General features: G+C 35.5%; 1 protein-coding gene across 3 annotated transcripts in view; it reads right to left on the bottom strand.

The window, feature by feature from the left end:
* Positions 1 to 19,144, bottom strand: part of LOC136836294 (protein mono-ADP-ribosyltransferase PARP12-like) — a 40,591-nt gene extending 21,447 nt beyond the window's left edge. Inside the window, exons 1-3 of one of the 3 annotated variants that reach the window (XM_067100365.1) lie at positions 18,600 to 19,144; positions 1,574 to 1,687; positions 447 to 592 (exon numbers count right to left, since the gene is read on the bottom strand). In XM_067100365.1, coding sequence (XP_066956466.1) covers positions 447 to 592; positions 1,574 to 1,676 — 249 coding nt within the window. In that variant the 5' untranslated portion in view covers positions 1,677 to 1,687; positions 18,600 to 19,144. The remainder of the gene's footprint in view (positions 1 to 446; positions 593 to 1,573; positions 1,688 to 18,599) is intronic. The other 2 variants (XM_067100367.1, XM_067100369.1) reach the window with 2 other exon arrangements.
* Between the last annotated feature and the right edge of the window lie 526 nt (positions 19,145 to 19,670).

Genomic DNA, 19,670 nt, shown 5'->3' with positions numbered 1-19,670 from the left:
AAGGAGTTTATCACATTAATAAACATTTTTCATAATACAGACAGCAATGATAAAATAAATCCATGTAAGTACTTTGAGGTAAATCTGATAAGACCAGATAAAAAATATCATATGATCAGGCATATACTAGTAACCTTAGAGAAGCAAAAGAGGCTGAATCTGGAATTTTTTTATAGAGAATAAGGCAATACAATAACCAGAATGTGATAACAATGTCATTAAGAGAAGCACCAAATGTGTGAGTAGTGATCCAAACTTTCAAGATATTCTGAATATCATTCATCTGTTTTCAAAGGTATTTGCAAACTGTAAGGTTCTGAGGCTTAGAGAGGGATTTCATACCTAAATCTGTCCACTGAGAAGATACTTCATTGTTACCATGGCCACATAATATACCTTTCACTCAGGCATATCATCAAAAATGTCACAGCCAGATTTTTACTTACTGGATTGTTGATTCGAGACCTTCCCATGGGTCTTATGCCTCTTCCTCTGCCCCTCCCTCTTTTGTTTCCCTGGGGTCCTCTATTATGCCCATGTGGACCACGAAGATGATTAGCTGATGGTGATGCATCATCTTGAGCTTCATTTACTATTATAAAGAAAGAAAAAGATTGTAAAGCACATTATCAGACCTCATGGACATGACGCTAACAATTTGATTTGTGAAATTTAGGCCATCAAGCCAAGCACTGGGGCACTTTTAGGCCATTCAGCACTTAAGATAGTGAACAGTTGGAGTGGATGGAGAGAGAGATTGAAGAAAACGCAAATTGAGATACAGCAAAAGGCCAAAAAGTGGATGTAGCTAAGTACCATGGAGATGCTGCATACATCTTTTAATAATGCCTACAGTGCACTATGAGAGGTAACCAACAACAATACTCCCCTACAAGGAGCATGTCACTGGTATCCTTGGCCAAAAAATCCATGCTTAGAAACTGGTAATAGAGTTCGACTTAAAACCACCAGAACGATTGATATTGGCATTTAATCAACATAAACATATTACAACTTCATATTACATTGTGCTTTATATATATAAAGGTGATAAACGACTGACTGATTATCTAAGATTTAGGCTGTCAAGCCAAACACTGGGGCACTGCTAGCCATTCAGGACTCAGTCAGTGAAAAGAGGAAGTTGGAGTGATTGGACAGTAAGAGAGAAAGATCCAAAAAATAAAGGAAAAGAAGGAAAAGGATCCAAAGGTGGAACTGGGAGAAAAGCCTACAGTTACTAAGATGAGAGGTTGGACAGCAAGGCTGAAGAATGGAAACAGGAATGGAGGTAAAGTAAAAGGCTAAAAAGTGGATGCAGCCAGGGGCTGAATGGACTCTGCAAACACCCTTCAGTAATGCCTACAGTGCACCACGTGAGGAGCACTGACAGCACTAAACCCTACAGGGTAAGATAAATGATACTGTAATAAGTACTGTACTTGTAAACTTGTGGATATGTTTACCACCTATCAGAATAAGAATATAATTAACGTTTGACATTCATGTCACTTACAGGCGAATGAAACAAAGAAATACAAAAACAAAAAGGGTTTGTGCCCAGAACGCTTACACTGTCTCAACATATCCTTCATGGCAAAGAGGGATTTTTCCAACTCTTCCTTCCGACGACTGGTTTCATAATATTCTTCAGCATCATCGTGGAACTGGTCCATTTCTGTGTTTCCTATTTGAAAAAAAAGATAGTTGCATATATAGATGGGAAGAGCGAAAGAGAGGTTGGAAAGAGTTTCATTTTTACTGAACGCTGAAAACATTCAATATGTAATTATGACGTGAAATCTACAATGCAACAGCACATACGCAACATGACAATGTTTGCTGTCACATACATAGTATCAGGTGTTAATAATCCTGGATGATCTGGCTGTATTCAATACTTCCAAAACATTATTTGTTTCATAAAAGTATGCAGAAAGTTCATAAGCATTGTAATAAACCTCCTTAATCTATGTTATGCACTCTTCTTCCCAAGTCTTAAGACTTCCATCCAAACAGCTCTTTTACTACATCAGTTCAGCACATCCTAGGTCTCCTTCTTTGCAAGACTTACTATTTTCAACAGCCTATGCTTCTGCAGTCTTTCCTCATGACAACCATCTACAAATGCTGATCACCTTTTCATCTATGTTTACCTTTTTACTACTGTATCTCCACATTCTCACTCTTCCAAAACTTCTTACACCACACACATATTATATAAACACTTCATCTCGACAACTCCTTTTTGTTTCTAATCAACGTTCACACTACATTTCCATAGGTACTCCTATCAATATTCATTACTTTTATTTCAAAATACCTATACAAATCAACCGCTACCATTCCTCTACTATTAAAATCAGCATTCATTACTCCATCCTCTTGGTTTCCATATACCTTCATCACAATACTCTGGCTCGTATTTACCTAAACTTTCTTTGCCTGCAAACACATAAAAGTTCTTTCACTAGTTTCTGTAAATATTCTTCATTATCTTCAATCAGTACTGAACCACAGGTAAATAGCAGGCATTTTACATTATATATGCAATACATTTGATTATCTCACAGCATTCCCCCTCGATGTGGGACCACCTTGAAGTGGTGAGGGGCTCTTGAACCCCAGGAATCTGTTCCGAGGTTCGAGTCCAAGGGTCTCATATATCATTATATATTACCTTGGATTAATTTTCATGGAATTTTCCACTTTTGCTAAAATTTATTGGACATGATAAATAGGAAAAGATATCATAGCTCACAATGGATTTATATCCAAAGTTAAATAGTGGGAACTGCGGTAGGACCATCAACTGCCCAATAATGTTAAGACCTGAGAGATATCAGATTGATATCTCAAAGGCAGAACCATTCTGCAGGGCTGGACCACGGATTCCAGGGGTGTCTGGTTCTGGGGATAGGACTCTCAGGCATTCTAGTCATTTTGCCCACAAAATGATTAGGGTGGGGATGATTGTATTCTTGTAATACTCTCGGTCCTAGCAAGAGGGTTTGGCTTACACTTGGGCCACTCTAATCATGTTGTGCCATCCCCTGTGGGGTACGATAGGGATGCCGACATTTAGGAGTCAGCTCTCACTTGTGTCATTGGTGGAAGAATAAACTTCATGAAAGGCTAATGATGTATTTTTAAAGTTTTCAGGTTTAATTTTTCATTTTTTCCCTCAAATCCTTATGACACTTAGAAATAAAGATTCGAGTACCCCTGGGCCCTTTGATGGTACTGTCTCGGCACTGTTGACAACTGTAGAAACCTCCTCCTCTGACAACCTTTGCTTAAAAAAATCCAAGAAACATTCTAGTGTAATTACACTGGAACACTATGCTCCAGTACAGAGCAAACCTTATAACCCCCCAAAATAATTAAATATCGTCTTGACCAAACCTTGGCTCACTGCAACTACCTCTTTGGGAATGGAAGTTCTTCTCAGTTACTAGTTGGGCGAGTCGATAGAGTTCTCAGCTAGCACTCCCCTAGGCTAGAGTTCAAGTCCCCAGCCGGCCAATGAAAAATTAGAGGAATTTATTTATGGTGACAGAAATTCATTTCTTGGTAGAATGTGGTTCAGATTGCACAATAAGCTGTACGTCCCGTTGTCAGGTAACCAGTTGGTTCTTAGCCATGGAAAATAAGTCTAATCCTTCGGGCCAGCTTTAGGAGAGCTGTTAATCAGCTCAGTGGTCTGGTTAAATTAAGGTATACTTACTTCTAACCTTAGAAACAGAACGTAAAATTTCAGCCCTAAAGTTAGAAAACTACCTATTAAACAGACATTCAACAGCAGAAATGTCGTTTAGACAAACAAGAGAAAAGATGTGGCTTATAGGAGCACAGCAAACAGTCAGTCTGAGGGCTATATGTCTATAATGACAATATGATGTGAAAAAACAAAAAAAAACATGACACTATGAATAGCATTCAGGGTACTACTGTGCTTCCTGAGAACAGTGATGAACCAATCAAAAAGAGTATTCTCTTGGACTCTCTTAAAAAAAAGTTACCCCAGAGTCCAAGACTGTGAGGTATATAATATAATGAGTAAGCAAAGAAATAAGTAAACATTAAAAACCGCAAAAATAAAATTTGAAGGTCAAGATCTACCTCAAAAAATAAAAATATTAAGTCAAAACAGAGAAAAAAGACAGTAGGCTATGTCCCAATGCCAATACAGTGTCCAAAATTGTATTAAATATGGACATGCAGAGAAATATTGTAGGAATGAACCTGTGCACACGTATTGTGGATCTTAAGAACATGCCACATAATGGAAGTGCAGTGAACCAAAGTGTGTAAACTGTGGGTAATACCATCATGCAAGGTCCAAAGAATGTATGTACTATATATGTACAATACAGTTAAAATATTACAAGAAAGAACTGGGATATCTATAAAGGAAGCTAAATTAGAACTGAAAGTTAGAGGAATTCAAGATACGTCTATGAAACATACATATTCTTCAATAACAAGAACCAATAATGAAAGAAAAACGCATATACATGGTAGTAATGGACCACAGAAAAATAAATCTCAAGAAGAAATAAATAGTTTCCAGAAAAAACTAAAATTGTAAAGAATCAAGAAACAGGTGCTAATGATATGGATAATATTTTATCAAATTTATTTGAACTATTAATGCAAATAGCTCAAGAAGATACTACCACAGAAGTAGCAGAGGAAAGTTGTGACGGACTAGAAAATAAATATAAGAAGAAACTTTTGGAAAGAACACCACCCAAACCGAAGATACCAACTATTAATAGAGAAACATCGGTTAAACCAAAGACAAAGGATATGAAGAAAAAAAAAACAAGCTAAGATTATACGTTTGTCTCCCAAAATAATAGTAAAACCTATGGAAGTAGATATCCAAAACACTAAAGAAGTAGAAGAGATCCATAAAACAGATAACAATGATTATGTCAAGGAAGATGAGATTACTCCATCACCAATAACTTATACATGAACAAATGAAACAAGAAATATACATGATAAGAAATGTGGATGCAACAATTGTTTCATTGAATTGTGCAATAATAACAAAAACATAACAAAAGATGCTTGAACAAACATTATAAGACATTTTATGAAATATACAAAAAAAGAAACCACTGATTTGAAAAGGTCGCTTGTGCATTGCACACTTAATATTTTATAAAGAAAAACAAATAAATGTTGTGAGGAAATTATAAGAAAAAATCCAAACTGATAATACAAAAAAAAAAAAAAGTAAAACTCAACTGCTATAACATAATATTTTCAATAGCTATATTATACAATGGAACATAAATGGTCTACAGTTCAGATTACACCTAGGAGAAGTACAACAATTACCAAAAGAATTGAACCAATGATATTATGTTTACAACATGTCAACAAACCTGTGTCAACAATAGGTTAATACACCTTAGCATCTAGATCACGAGAGGAAGAAGGAAATTTAGGTACCGCCATATATGTAAATCAAAACGTTATGACAAAGTACCTGTAAACATTATTGACTTACAAATATCTGGTATTAAAATCCAAATAAAAATTTATAATTATGTAATTTATAATTTATAGAACCATACAACCAACCTAATAAAAATTACGACACTGAAGAACTTATATACTTAACAATACCAAGGAACCTACATTAATAGTAGGTGATTTTAATGCTCACAACCCAATATGGGACTGTAATGTACAAATTCAAATAGAGCAGAAAGTAAAATAGAAGAATTCATAGATTCAAATGACATGTGCTGTATAAATGATGATGGAATCAGCACATATTTTTCAAAAACACATGGAACATTTTCATCACTTAACTCTATGTACAAGAAGTATAGTTGACAGATTAGATTGGAATACAGTTGATGACTTGCACACCAGTGATCATTTCCAAATATTAATTTCAATATTACAAAAGGATCCCACCAAACATGCTCCTCAATGTAACATTTACAAAACAGATTGGGAATGCTATGAATTTCACACTGGGAATATCCCACCATTTGAGTATATAAAAGATTAAAATGAAACTAATAAATTCCTTGTTAACCTCATCAAAATGCTGCTGATAAAGCAATACCAAAATCAAAACCTCATCCAACAAAACACAAAGTTCCACGGTGGTCTGAAAAACTAACAGAATTAATAAAAATAATACATTCAATAGGGAGATCATTAGATAATTTGAATAGAACGTTCAGTAAAATAAATAAAATATTACCAATATTAGAAGGAACTTTACAAAAGATGACTATATTACTAACTGATAAATTAAAACCTCTATACAACAAAATATCTGCAAGATTTAAAAAGGAAGTAATTCAAGGAAGAATCATTTCACGGAGGAAATATGTATCAGATCTCTCTAATTATATTCCCATACAAAAAATATGGGAAAAATTCAGTAAAATAGATGTACCCATGTTAAACCACCTAGACATTCCATATTAAAAGATGGAGAGAAATACTTGATCCAAAAGAAGCAATGTAATCGGAGAAAACTTAGCAAATGTAAGCAGATAAAAATTTGGATGAACATTTTGACGTACAAAAAAATAATATAGAATTAATAACAATATTAGTTTTGAGATGATCTGCCACTTAGCACCTTTGGCAAAGTCATACTTATTACAGTTTTATAATAATTTATGGATTAGAAATTTACTTCCAGATGAATGGCATAAAGCTATAATAATTCCTATCCTAAACCTGGAAAGGAAACAAGTAACGGAAATAATTACAGACCAGTTCCCATAACAAGTTGGTTAAGCAAATTACTAGAGAAAACGGTAAATACTTGACTAACTTTGCATATTTGAGAAAATAAAATTTTGACTCCCACTCAATTTGGATCACTATGTAACAGATCTACATTCGATTCTCCATCTAACTTGGAAGACCACATGCGTAGAGGATCTGAACAAAAACAGATTATTGTGGCTGTCTCTTTTGACACTGAAAAGGCATACAGTACTACATGGAAGTTTACAATATTAAAAACTTTATTTAAAAACAACATCCGTGGACATTTACCTTGGTTTATCAAAAATGTTTTGACAAATTGCAGTTTTCAGGTGGGATATGATGATGCTATGTCCAGAGCATTTCCACTTGAAAATGGTGCTCCACAGGGAAGCATCTCTAGTGGCACACTGTTTACTTTAGCAATAAATGATATGAGTAATAATCTACCTACCAAAATAAAAAGTAGCCTGTATATGGACGACTTTACCATACAGCATATTATTCAGCATCTCGCATAAAACCTGCACAGTGAATCATTAACAAAACTATAATAAAAATAAATGAAGGGGCCTCATCTGTAGGCTTTAAATTATCCATACACAAGACTCAAGCTGTCGTGTTTTATAAAAATAAAAAAATGGAAGAAAGGTGAAGAAACAGATTTAAAAATTATAAATCATAGTATACCAATTGGCCAAACTGCAAAATTTTTAGGATTATCATTTGATACTCACCTAAATTGGAAATCTCACATAACATTCATGAAGTCAAAATGTAAAAGATTGTTAAATCTAATTAAAAACTGTCAAACACTACTTGGGGAGCCGATAGACATACCCTTACTATACTGTATAAAGCAACAGTGCTGTCTATCAGTGACTTATGGAAGCGAAATATATGGCTGCAGATGTTTGGCCCTGTTCATAATGAAGACCTCAGAGTATGTTCAGGAGCCTTTAGATCATCACCAAAGTCATCTTTACAAGATGAAAGTGGTGAACTACCTTTCTCTCTCTCCATAGAGAGTTTGTAACAATGAAGAGTGCCCTGAGAATTCAGACAAGTGATTCTCCGACCAAAAAATGATTTGAATTAGATATTTATTAACAGTCATTCACCACCTTTCCCAATTAGATATAGAAGATTGTTTGAGTCACTGAATATAAATGTACAGCTACCTTCAATAGTAAAATTTCCTCCTCCTTGGAATATGGATAAAATGAAAATTTGCACACACTTAAAATATTTATCAAAAAGTTACTCATAAACCCCAGAGCGCCACAGACAACGTACAGTAGAACATATAATCCAAAAAGGTCCACATTATGCAATATACGTAGACGAATCTAAGTCACAATACGGAGTGGGATATGCTGCAGTATCCCAAGACAAAATGTTATCAGTTCTCTCTACCCGATAATGCCTCAGTATTTACAGCTGAGTTATGAGCAATAGCATTAGCCATAAAAATAATTAATGAAGCCTCATCTAATAATTTTGTGATTTATAGCGACTCCAGAAGCACTATAGAAACCATTCAAAGTTACAATCCAAAAAATAATATTGTACAAACAGATTAAGTTTTCACTCCATAAGTTATACAACAATGGAAAAAATATTGAATTATGTTCGATCTCTGCCCTGGTTGTAGATAAACACACTGTGAAATGGTCTGGGTATTTTCATAAAATTTCAAGAGAACTAGATCGAGTGCTGCTGACGTGATTGTGCTAAAAGACGCGTTAATGTGTGGTGCTTATGTACGAGGCCAGAAGTGAATTCAGTGTATGTTGGACTTAGTTTTATTTTAAGATAAATAAAGGCTGAACAGTGGAGAATCCCCCTTTTCAAGTTCACTTCCATTTTTGCGCACGTGCACTAGGCCCTAGCAATCCACAGCGTCCATAGCAACGAAGGACAACGAAAACATCTTGGTGACAGCTGTCAAATACACGGGTGATGCCCACATCCACCTTGCCTGTATCATGAGGACTTTAAATGATCTTAAGAAACTACAGCGTTCGCAGCTGAAAGGCATTAATAAAGATGAACTGATAGAAGCTATTTTAACGTCTACTGCTGTTGATGGAGATATCCATGAGAAATTAACAACAATCGTGAATGATTTGGCGGAGGTGAAATTGTCTCTTGTTTCTTCTGATGCAAACGTGACTTCCAAGATTACTGAGATGCAACAGAAAATTGATAAGCAGTCAGAAATAATTATAGCACAGCAATTATTTTTGGAGAAATTGGATCGTAGGGAGAGGGAGAAGAATTTAGTACTTCTTGGCGTTCCAGATGAACGGGTAGCTCTGGAGGGGTTGAATGATGAAGATTCCAAGATCCAGAAGATATTTGACATTCTTCAGGTGACTACTCCGATTCTATCTCATAGGAGGCTGGGAACTCGTAATGGGGATAATACTCGTTCCCGACCTATCCTTGTCACATTGGGCTCGAGAGGAGAAAGGGATGCCATAGTTGAAAAGGGAAAAGCTTTAAAACAATGCCAAGACCCATTCAAAAGATTTTTGTTAAAAAGGATACCCATCCGGCTGTCAGGATGGAATGGAAAAGACTGCATGAAGCCGAAAGGAGAGAGAAAGAGAAGCCAGAAAATCAGGGATGTGCAATTAGGATGAACTACAGGGAGAGAAAGCTCTATAAAGATGATGTGGTGATTGATTCATGGAATCCTCACCCTTTTTAGGTAGCCCACGGAAACATCTTAAAAAAATCTCATGGAACGTTAATGGTGTTAGGACCAAGATTGAGAAAACTTTTGTAGAGAATTTATTTTTGGATTATGATATAATTTGCCTTAATGAAGTAAAAGCCTTGTCATCAATTAATTTCCCTGGTTATGTATCTTGTATTAGTCGTAATAGGAACGCAGAACACCGCGGAGGTACTTGTGTTTTGATCAGGTGTGGCTCACAATTAGTTGTGTGCCGAATGTGTTATTTGGTTTTTGTTATGTCCCCCCATCTGATTCACCTTATTTTGACATGTCATTACTTAGTAAGATACAGGAGAAAGTTAAGTTTTATGTAGGTGGTTGTGCGGTGATGGGTGATTTAAATGCTCGTTTTGGTGTCGGTGTCCGTGACTTGCCGGTGAGAGGGGATCTACCTAGCTATTCTTACCCTACTATCCCGGACGCCGTACCTAACCCTAATAACAATGGGAGGATGTTACTCGGGATTTGTGTAGAAGAAAAACTTTTGGTTGTTAACAATCTTCAAACGTCTTGCAAGCAATTCAAGGGAGGTCTTACTTATAGGCAGGGACAACTGTGGGTGTCTGAGCTTGATTCTTGTTTGATATCTCATGAGTACATACACATTGTTAAGAGTTTCGATATAATCCAGGATTTGAGATTACCTTCTAATCATGCACCCATATCCTTAGCCTTTATATGCCCTGGCCTCGATTTAACTGATATAAAAGAAAGAGCGTCTCAGCTTGGTGGTCATGCAGTGTTGCAGAGTAAAGCTACTAATAAATATGTGACTCCGCCTATAATGTCAGAACAAATGAATCAAGAATTGTTTGTCAGTGAGTTGGCGAAACATAGAGAACCTACTTATGATGGAAGTATTGACAATTTTGAAGGTGACCTGGGTACTATATTCTATGAGTGCGCAAGTAAATCGGTAGTTAGGAGGCCAGCACCTGGTGTTGATGTTACTGTAAATAGGCGGGAACGCCTTTTAAGTGAGAATGATAGTGCTACAATCTGGCGTGCTATTAATTGGCGCGGAGAGTTAAATACCAATTCAACTGACTTTGGTATTGCTTCTTCACCATCAGATCAGGAATTTGTTGAACACTTCACACAGCTGTATGACCACTCGGGGGATACGATTGAGAATCTTGATGACTTACAAACTGATATATATGTACCCATTTTGGATGATCCTATTTCATGCCATGAAGTACAATCACAAATCAAGCGTTTGAAGAGTGGGAAAGCGAGCGGACCTGATGGAGTGCCCCCTGGAATATATAGAATGTTACCTGTGTCTTGGATTTTATGTATAGTAGCCTTGTTTAACAGTATATTTATGTCCTCATTGTATCCTGTATCGTGGATTAATGCAAAGTTGTTTACTGTCTTTAAACGTGGTTCAAGGTTATTGGTTAAAAATTATCGGGCAATAAATGTGATAAACTCAATAGCTAAATTGTATGATGCAGTTCTGTGTGCCCGACTCTCTCTTTGGTTTACTCCATGCAGGGAGCAGGCGGGGTCGCAGAGGGGAAGGGGGTGTTTGGAGCATATTATATCTTTACGATTGTTGATTGATCTTGCAAGGAGGAAAAAATTCAAACTTTTTGTGACATTTATTGATTTCCAACAAGCTTATGACAGAGTACCAAGGCGTACTTTATTTTTGATATTGAAAAGACTAGGTTGTGGATCTGTAATGATAGTAGCACTTATTTCTATGTACAAAATTACCAATGGTATTGTCGGGACAACTCTAATTGCTTCGACTATTGGTGTTCGCCAGGAGTCACCAACCTCATGTCTATTGTTTGTCATTTTTGTGGATGGACGATCTTATAAGATTAATTAAAAATAATTGTGGTATTGGTGGGTTTCTGGCTTGGTTACACATCCTTGTCCTTATGGATGACGACACGATATTCCTTTCAACAACAACCAGCAGGCGTGGTATGATGGAAAAGTTAAATTTGCTCAATCAGTTTTGTAGCTCTCGTGGAATGAAAATAAATAGTAGTAAGACTAAATTTTTTGTGATAAATGGCAATGGACGCGATGAGGAGCCAATGGTTGTAGGGAGTATTGTTGTTGATCTCTGCGAGCAATATGTATATTTAGGATGTATTTTTACTGCTGATGGCTCTATATCATCATCAGTGAAAGCAGAAGCACAAACTAGAATGTGTCATGTTTTAAAATTTATTTCATTCTTAAATAAAAATAATGATGTTCCTTTTTATATTAAGAAAAGGGTTTTTCATTCGGCTATGTTACCAGCATTAATGTATGGAAATGAATCTTGGATTAACGGTGATTTGAGACCCATGGAAAAATTATATTTATGGTGCATAAAGCAACTGTTAGGTGTAAGGAAAACCACTACAAATTCTCTTTGCTTGGTCGAACTCGGTCTTGTTGATTTTCGTTCACTGGTCAGGTCAAAGCAGAGACAGTTTTTCGCTAAAGATTGGGTGGAGCGTGGTACGATGGGAGACGATCCACTGGGCCATGTAATTAATCTAATTTTGGAATTTAATACCCCTACCTCACGTTATATAAAAGACTTGTTAGATAATGATATTGACGATGTAATGCAAGCATCTGAAAGATTGAAACATGAAGTAACTACCTCAAACTCAGGTAGATTAACTTTCTATAAAAACATCAATTCAGAATTTAATGTTCATGACATTTATAGTAAAAAAACCAATGTATATGAGTTGGAGAGAATGGAGTGGACAAGATTAAGACTGAGTTCCCGGTTCCCATTCTCTTGCTATTGAGGTTAGCCGTTGGAACAGAAGAGGGAGGGGCCGGTTACCTGTAGAGGAGAGGTTGTGTGTGTGTGGCCAAATACAAACTGAGCAACATGTAATCGAAGCATGCCCCAGGACCTACCAGATTCGGACCCAGTATGATATCTCATCAATGAGCGACTTGATGATAGAAAGATCAGACTATGCAAATGTTTGTCATATCGCAAGCTTAATTTTGAAGGTTTTTAAATAATAAGATGCAAACTCTCTCATCGTGCCTCGCCCAGCTGACTTCATTTTGTGTCACAATTTTAACGCATTTCCAGTCTAATCTGAATGTGTGATGTTTATTAGTCTATTGTATATTATTGTTGTTATGTGATATGGAATTGGATATTCTAAACAGCTCTCGATATGATCTCTTTTGTGTTATTTAAAAATTAATATTAATTATTGTTGCCATTTGTTTTGAATACAGTTCTTTTTAATTTTCTTTTTCCTTTTTAGGAAATGTAATTTGTGAAATGAGTTTATGTATTTGGACCGTTGTGTAATTTCATAATATTGTATTTGATGTTTCTGTGGAGAATGGTCAATAAAATATCTATCTATCTATCTATCTATCTATCTATCTATCTTTGGATAAAAGGACACCAAGAGGCTGATAAAGCAGCTAAAGAAGCAGTCCATATGACAAGAGCAAATGTAAATTTCCCTATTAGTGACTAAGTAAGATATATGAAAACAATAATTGTGAATAAATTGCAAAATGTATGGAATGAAGAACCTGAAAATAATAAATTAAAATAAGACATGCGCAAGTAATTCTGACTGATCTCCGAATAGGCCACACTCATCTGACACATGGACGCCCAAAGTATGACCAGCAACGACTGTCAGTTTTTGGAAATAAATCAATGAGAAAAATTTTATCAGAATCTACATTTTCAGTAGTTCCGATTTTAATGTTTATGAGGAACTGTGATTTAATTAATTAACAAAATAGAAAAATAAGTAAATAATAAAAATACGAAAACCCTTTAGCGCTTAAAGAATTTTAAAACAAAATTTAAAAATGTTACTTAACTTATTCTGAATTTTAATATATATACCTTTTTAGTGTGTGTATATGGAAACACGAGTAAATGTATTTACTGCGTGTGTTCCAGTATGAGAACGTATTTATTGCGTGTGTGTGTGTGTGTGTGTGTGTTCCAGTATGAGAGCGTATTTATTGTGTGTGTGTGTGTGTGTGTTCCAGTATGAAAGCATGTGCCTTTGTGCAGTTTTTAATTTCATTTCCATTCATTCATCAACATACTGAATGACCTATTTGGTCCCAGTGCTTGGCCTCTGGCCTAGACCTGATATTTCATGCAAATCCTTTGGGCCAGCCCTATGAGAGCTGAGAGTCATCTCAGTGGTCTGGTTAAAATATTTTAATAACAATAATCCCACAGCTTTGCACTTACATCTCCGATGTTTTCTATCACTTCACCCATTAATATAGTAGTCAAATGTGATACACTCTGGTCTGTCAGACCCACTTTCTTAAAAATAAAAAAATTAATTTCACATCTATAATTCTGACATATGGTTTGCTTTCATCACAGAAAATTTTATTGATCTCAATAAATTATCATCCACACCGTCTATGTTCAACAGCCCCCCTCCAAAAAAAATACCATTTGTGTGCTTTCCTTACCAATCGCTCTATCTGTAATCTATTTTGCATTCTCAAGTACACGTCTGCAATAGATTATTTCCTAAAGGCTATACTGAGTAATGTTATGTGCCTATATTTCATTTATTCATCTAATCAACAAACCAACAATTATTCCACTCTTGAGAACCTTCCTATCAAGATCTACCTTGGAAACCTTGATCAGCCAATCTATCACACTCTTCCTCTGCACTGCAGCATTTCACTTATAACCCCAACAACTCCTTGTCATTTCTCAGCTCCTTAATTCTCCATCTCCCATCATTGCAAATTCAGTAAAATCAGTGTAAATTTGAGATATATGTGGCAGTGATCAATATCACTTCCACATATAACTCAAATTTACACTAACCCCATCCACTCTTGTACTCCTCTGCTATACCTGTGTTTCTCTTCCATCCTCTGCATTGATGAATCTTCAAAATATTCACTCCACTAACAATATTCCGTCTACTAACAAAGGAAAGCCTTCGCTTTAGATAGCATCACTCAATTTGCATCTTTTTTTCATCAACCCTTCTCTTTGCATTTACTTCCATGCATAGAGAACAACTATTGATCTCTAAAATCACTTTCATATTTTACTCAAATATTTTCATTATTAGTTTCACTTTTGCTCTGTCTACTTTTGTTATTTCAATAAGCCTATTTCCTCATCCACTACTTACTGTCTTTATTCCCATTTCCTACTATAATCACTACCTCCACACACCATTCTAAATCTATGACCATCCTAAAGTTTTGCATACTATTTATCGAACACTCTTCTCAAATAAAAATTATAGTCACATTTTTTACCTTTTCTCTCCACCCAAAACATCAACCAAATAATGATTGTGTAGACCTCTAGCCACTCTACTTCTTGCCATTACAGCCATAGCATGCACACCCTCTAAATAAAAATAATCTAGACTTCCCAGCTACAACAACTCTTTCTCTGTCACCTACTATTTTAAATAAAGTCAAAACCGGTCAGGACCTACATCCAGTCTTCTTTTTACAACAAAGGTGATGTGACATTATATATATACGTGATATTATATATATATATATATATATATATATATATATATATATATATATATATATATATATATATATATATATACATACACATATGTGTGTGTGTAATATATATACTACATGTAATTATAATTATACATTATACTGTGTATGAAAAAAATATAAAATCTCCCAAGGTAGAGGAGATCTGAAGCTACCTATTCTGCACTTTTCTTCTAAGAAATTAGATTGCCAAGACAAAGGTGCTATTTTAAATAAACCCCAGTTACAAAGATTGCGACTTTTCCCGCCAAAAAACCTTACAGTTTCATTCTTATCCTTTCCTGAACAGTATACAATTTTCAGCCTGCCTCAACCAGTTTTCTTACCTCCAGGTCTCTTAGCCTCCAGTCACAAAAACTTTGTCCTTCCCAGCCCTACATATCTGCCACAACACCTTTGTCTTGGTGATCTAATTTCTTAAAAGAAAAGTGCAGAATAGGCAGCTTCAGATCTCCTCTAACTTGGGAGATTTTACATTTTTTCATACACAGCATAATATATAAATATAATTATATGTGGTATATATATTATACACATACACACACACATGCACACACACACACATATATATATCAATATATATATATATATATATATATATATATATATATATATATATATATATATATATATATATATATATATATATATATATATATATATATATATATATATATATATATGTATATATATATATATATATATATATATATATATATATATATATATATATATATATATATATATATATATATATATATATATATATATTATATTATATATATATATTATAGTCATCACATTACCTTGGTTAAAAAAAGGAGACTGGGTGTAGGTCCTGACCGGTTTTAACTTTATTTCTTAGTCACTGATGAATGAATGATACATTATGGTAGAAATCACAATATATATGCTAGGGTGTCAAATTGGCTACCCTGAATATCCAAACCTGAAAGAGCATTCTAATTGAACTGATCAAACTGTGAATAAAAGAATGCAAATTTGAATTCAATGGAAAATTTTATTCATAAAATTTTAGTCCGGCAATGGGTAAACTCTATCTCCTGTGTTAAGTAATTTGTATATGGAATTTTTTAAAGAAAAATATTAAACATGATCATTCCACACTCATGTAGTATGGTTCAGTTATGTTGACGATATAATTTGTATGTGGCCACGGAACGAAAATGTAAACAACTTTTGCAACAAATGAATGAGTGCCATCGATTAAATTTACTATGAAATAGAAAAGGATGGGTACCTACTATTTTTGGAGTGCTTATTACACAGAACTAATAATGAGTTTAAATACCGTGTTTACAGAAAACCCACTTTCTGCCTATGAGCATTTTTATTCTGGTTGAAGCAGTAAAGTTGAGAAATCAACGTCATCGACTCTAGTTTTATCAAAGAGGATTTTAAAAATAGTATGAATGTTAGTTAAGGTATGTAAAAACTTGACCCATTAATTTCCAAAGAAATACGCCAAATCTTTAAATTTTACGGAAGGTGTCAGATGTGGACAGAAAAAGGATAAACAGGTCTGTAAAGGAAGTACCTGTCCTCAGCCACAAATGAGAGTACACCTATTAGGTGTAGAGTCTTGGTTTCCAGCGGTCTGTTTGTTTGTTTGTACTGTCCCTTTGGCATATTTGTTGTAAATTCCTACACTGTGTATTGGTCCTTTCATAACGGCTTAAAAATAAAGCTGAAACTGGCCAGGGTTGACGCCCAGTTTTTTATTTTTCTTGTTAATGAGATATATGTAAATTACATGTTAGAGTGATTATATATATATATATATATATATATATATATATATATATATATATATATATATATATATACACACACACACACATACATACATACATATAGGCTATATATACAAGCCTGTTAACTGAAATAATTTATTAAATAACCTGGTAGTTAAACATCTTGGTGGGATGCAATCCGGGAGGAGGGCGACAAACACTTTCATCCCAAAAGACTTGCCAAGATGTGGAAGGATTCCACTAAAGTAGGGGTGGAGCTAGAATGGCAGAGCTTTCTGGTTTCAGAAATTCTAAAGGGGTGAAGTTGCTAGCCCTATGCACCTATACCCGTGCCTATTCACAGCTAGATAAACTAGAGGGTAGGAAGCAGGGATTAAACTGTGTAAATACAAGTCCACTGCTCTATAAATATGCAGTATCATTCTAAAACACAGGTACACGGTTCTACAACTATGCAACATCATTCTATCCTCTTTTCAATTTTTATGCCACATATACAGTACTACTGACACAGTTCATTTCTGTAGCTCCAAGCTTTTCTTTCATGTATCCCCCGTCCAAATATTACTTTGCCCAGCCAAACATCACTTTGCCTGAAGGAGAGAGTTAGCTTAACCAATCCTTCATACATTCAAGTTTAGTTTCCATATGAACTTCAGGTTCTTTCCAAATCTTTGACATACACACTACTAGATTCCGTTTCACCTACACCCATTCTCTGGCACAGCTCTTTTATCCTACTGTCACAAATACAAATCAACTGCTTTCTTCATTCCATTAATGTTCTTTGCGTCATATTCTCATTCTTACCATCTCACTCTTGCTCACATTTGCTATCAACTTCTTTCTTCTTGCAAACTTTTTCTAGATTCTGAAGTTTCTCTTTACTTTCGTTAAGTACTGCTTATATCATCTGCAAAAGTCACCCTCCTACACTCAATACACAACTTATTCCTTTATCCCACAACCTGGCACCTTCATTTTTTGTCCTTTCATCACTCAAGTTACAGAGACAGCCATGAGACTAACACATACTTCTCTCAGAAGCACTTTGACCCGAGAACCCTCATAGCGTCCGGTTCTCTTAAAGTAATCTATTTTAGAGACATCTCTTGTCCCAAACCTTCAACGATATTGGCTGCGACCTACAAGGATCGACTAAGTACTAGTTATTTGGTGCGTTTCTTTAGTTAACAGAAGTGCTTATATCTTTCGGAAGTCAAACCCAGCCTCTCTGCCGAGCATGCTATTCACCTGAATGTGTGTGCGTGTGCACTACATAATTTCATGTGCATTTGTGATACCTATGCTCACAATGTGTTGAACAGCATACACAATCAAGCAAGGAAGGAGAGAGAGAGAGAGAGAGAGAGAGAGAGAGAGAGAGAGAGAGAGAGAGAGAGAGAGAGCGGTGGGTCGACGGACATTGAAGGATCTTAACATTATACTATAATATGATGTAATACCGAGTATATGTAAGACTATGACCGTCTGTTTTTTAATATTTCTATTGTCAAGAACAACTAATAATAACAATAATATTAAATGAATGTTAATTTAAACCATCTACTTGAATATTTATATTTGGGGAAACATTTCCGGTACTGTAAGAGTAATACTTAACATTTATAATAAAAATGAATAAAAAGACAATAACATGCACAGTAACAAACACACTTCGGCGTTAACTGTCTTAAAAATACTGTTGACATAATCGTTATTAATACATTAGACGACTCATACTAAAAGACAAAAAAAAAGTCGAATCGTAACTTGGCGCAACTTACCAGGAAACGGGCAAAATTGAAGGTGGCTTTAGATACAAGCAAACGCACACCAGCAAGGCGACCCTTAGGCCTGATTGTTGCAATGAAGGGGCTGGTAAGGCACTCTCAACACGACAACCACCCGATCGGTCGGGTTACTTCGTTCTTTAATACGAACTCCGCGGGTGTATTGCACTAAGAGCATCAATGTGTACTAAATGATCAGTGTTGGACATACACTCAGGGTAAACCCAAACTGTTTAACAAACACTAAAACACGCTGGGCTGGGGTGAACTGATGAACGACGGCGTATTGCGCCTAAGAGGGAATAATCACAAACTGGCACTGTCAACAGGGAAAATTCCACGTATGATGATTAAATATTCGGCCGTCGAGTGGGTACTTTGATAACAGCACGAAATACAAGAACCCGAGAAAACCAGGAGGGCTGCTTACAGTAGGTTTCAAGAGTTTCCCGACTAAAGCGAGACCCATTCCGTAAACATGGCAACGTGCAACTGTGGTTCGGCGACCAACCAATGACGTCTGATTGTACTTGGTTGGTGGGATCACAGCGCTACGAATAGTGTTATCATTTTACGTGTTAGCTGTTTATCAGTTTGTGGTTAATCTAGTCTACTTATTTTTGAAATACTTGGTGAGATAACTGTATCGAGCTACAGTTCCCTTCTAAAATAAACAGAGGAGGAATTTCGTTGCACCCAATGCACCATCGAGAAAGTATGAAAATTTAATTTCTTTTGGGAGGCGTATGTTTAATCTTAAGGCAGCATGAAGCATATATTTTAACTCCGTACAATAATTTTAAATCAAGAATAGGCAAATGGATCGTCTGAAAAGATAGCATTCTTTCCAACGCAAAACGGAAATTCATTTTATGTCAAAACTGGACGAATGCACTCGTTTATGATACTCCCATTGCCAGACGTGCGATCAAGGGCGGTGAATCATGACGCAATAACACCAGACACTGGGAATCTTGGAGGGGGCAAGGGAAAGGAGAAGCATTTAAAAAAAGCAATTTTTTACATTTCGCTTGTTTGTTTACGCACCTATTGATCTGTTTACCG

This window comes from Macrobrachium rosenbergii, chromosome 56, assembly GCF_040412425.1.
Source record: "Macrobrachium rosenbergii isolate ZJJX-2024 chromosome 56, ASM4041242v1, whole genome shotgun sequence".
NCBI lineage: Eukaryota > Metazoa > Arthropoda > Malacostraca > Decapoda > Palaemonidae > Macrobrachium > Macrobrachium rosenbergii.
This window is presented reverse-complemented; position numbering and strand designations above follow the sequence as displayed.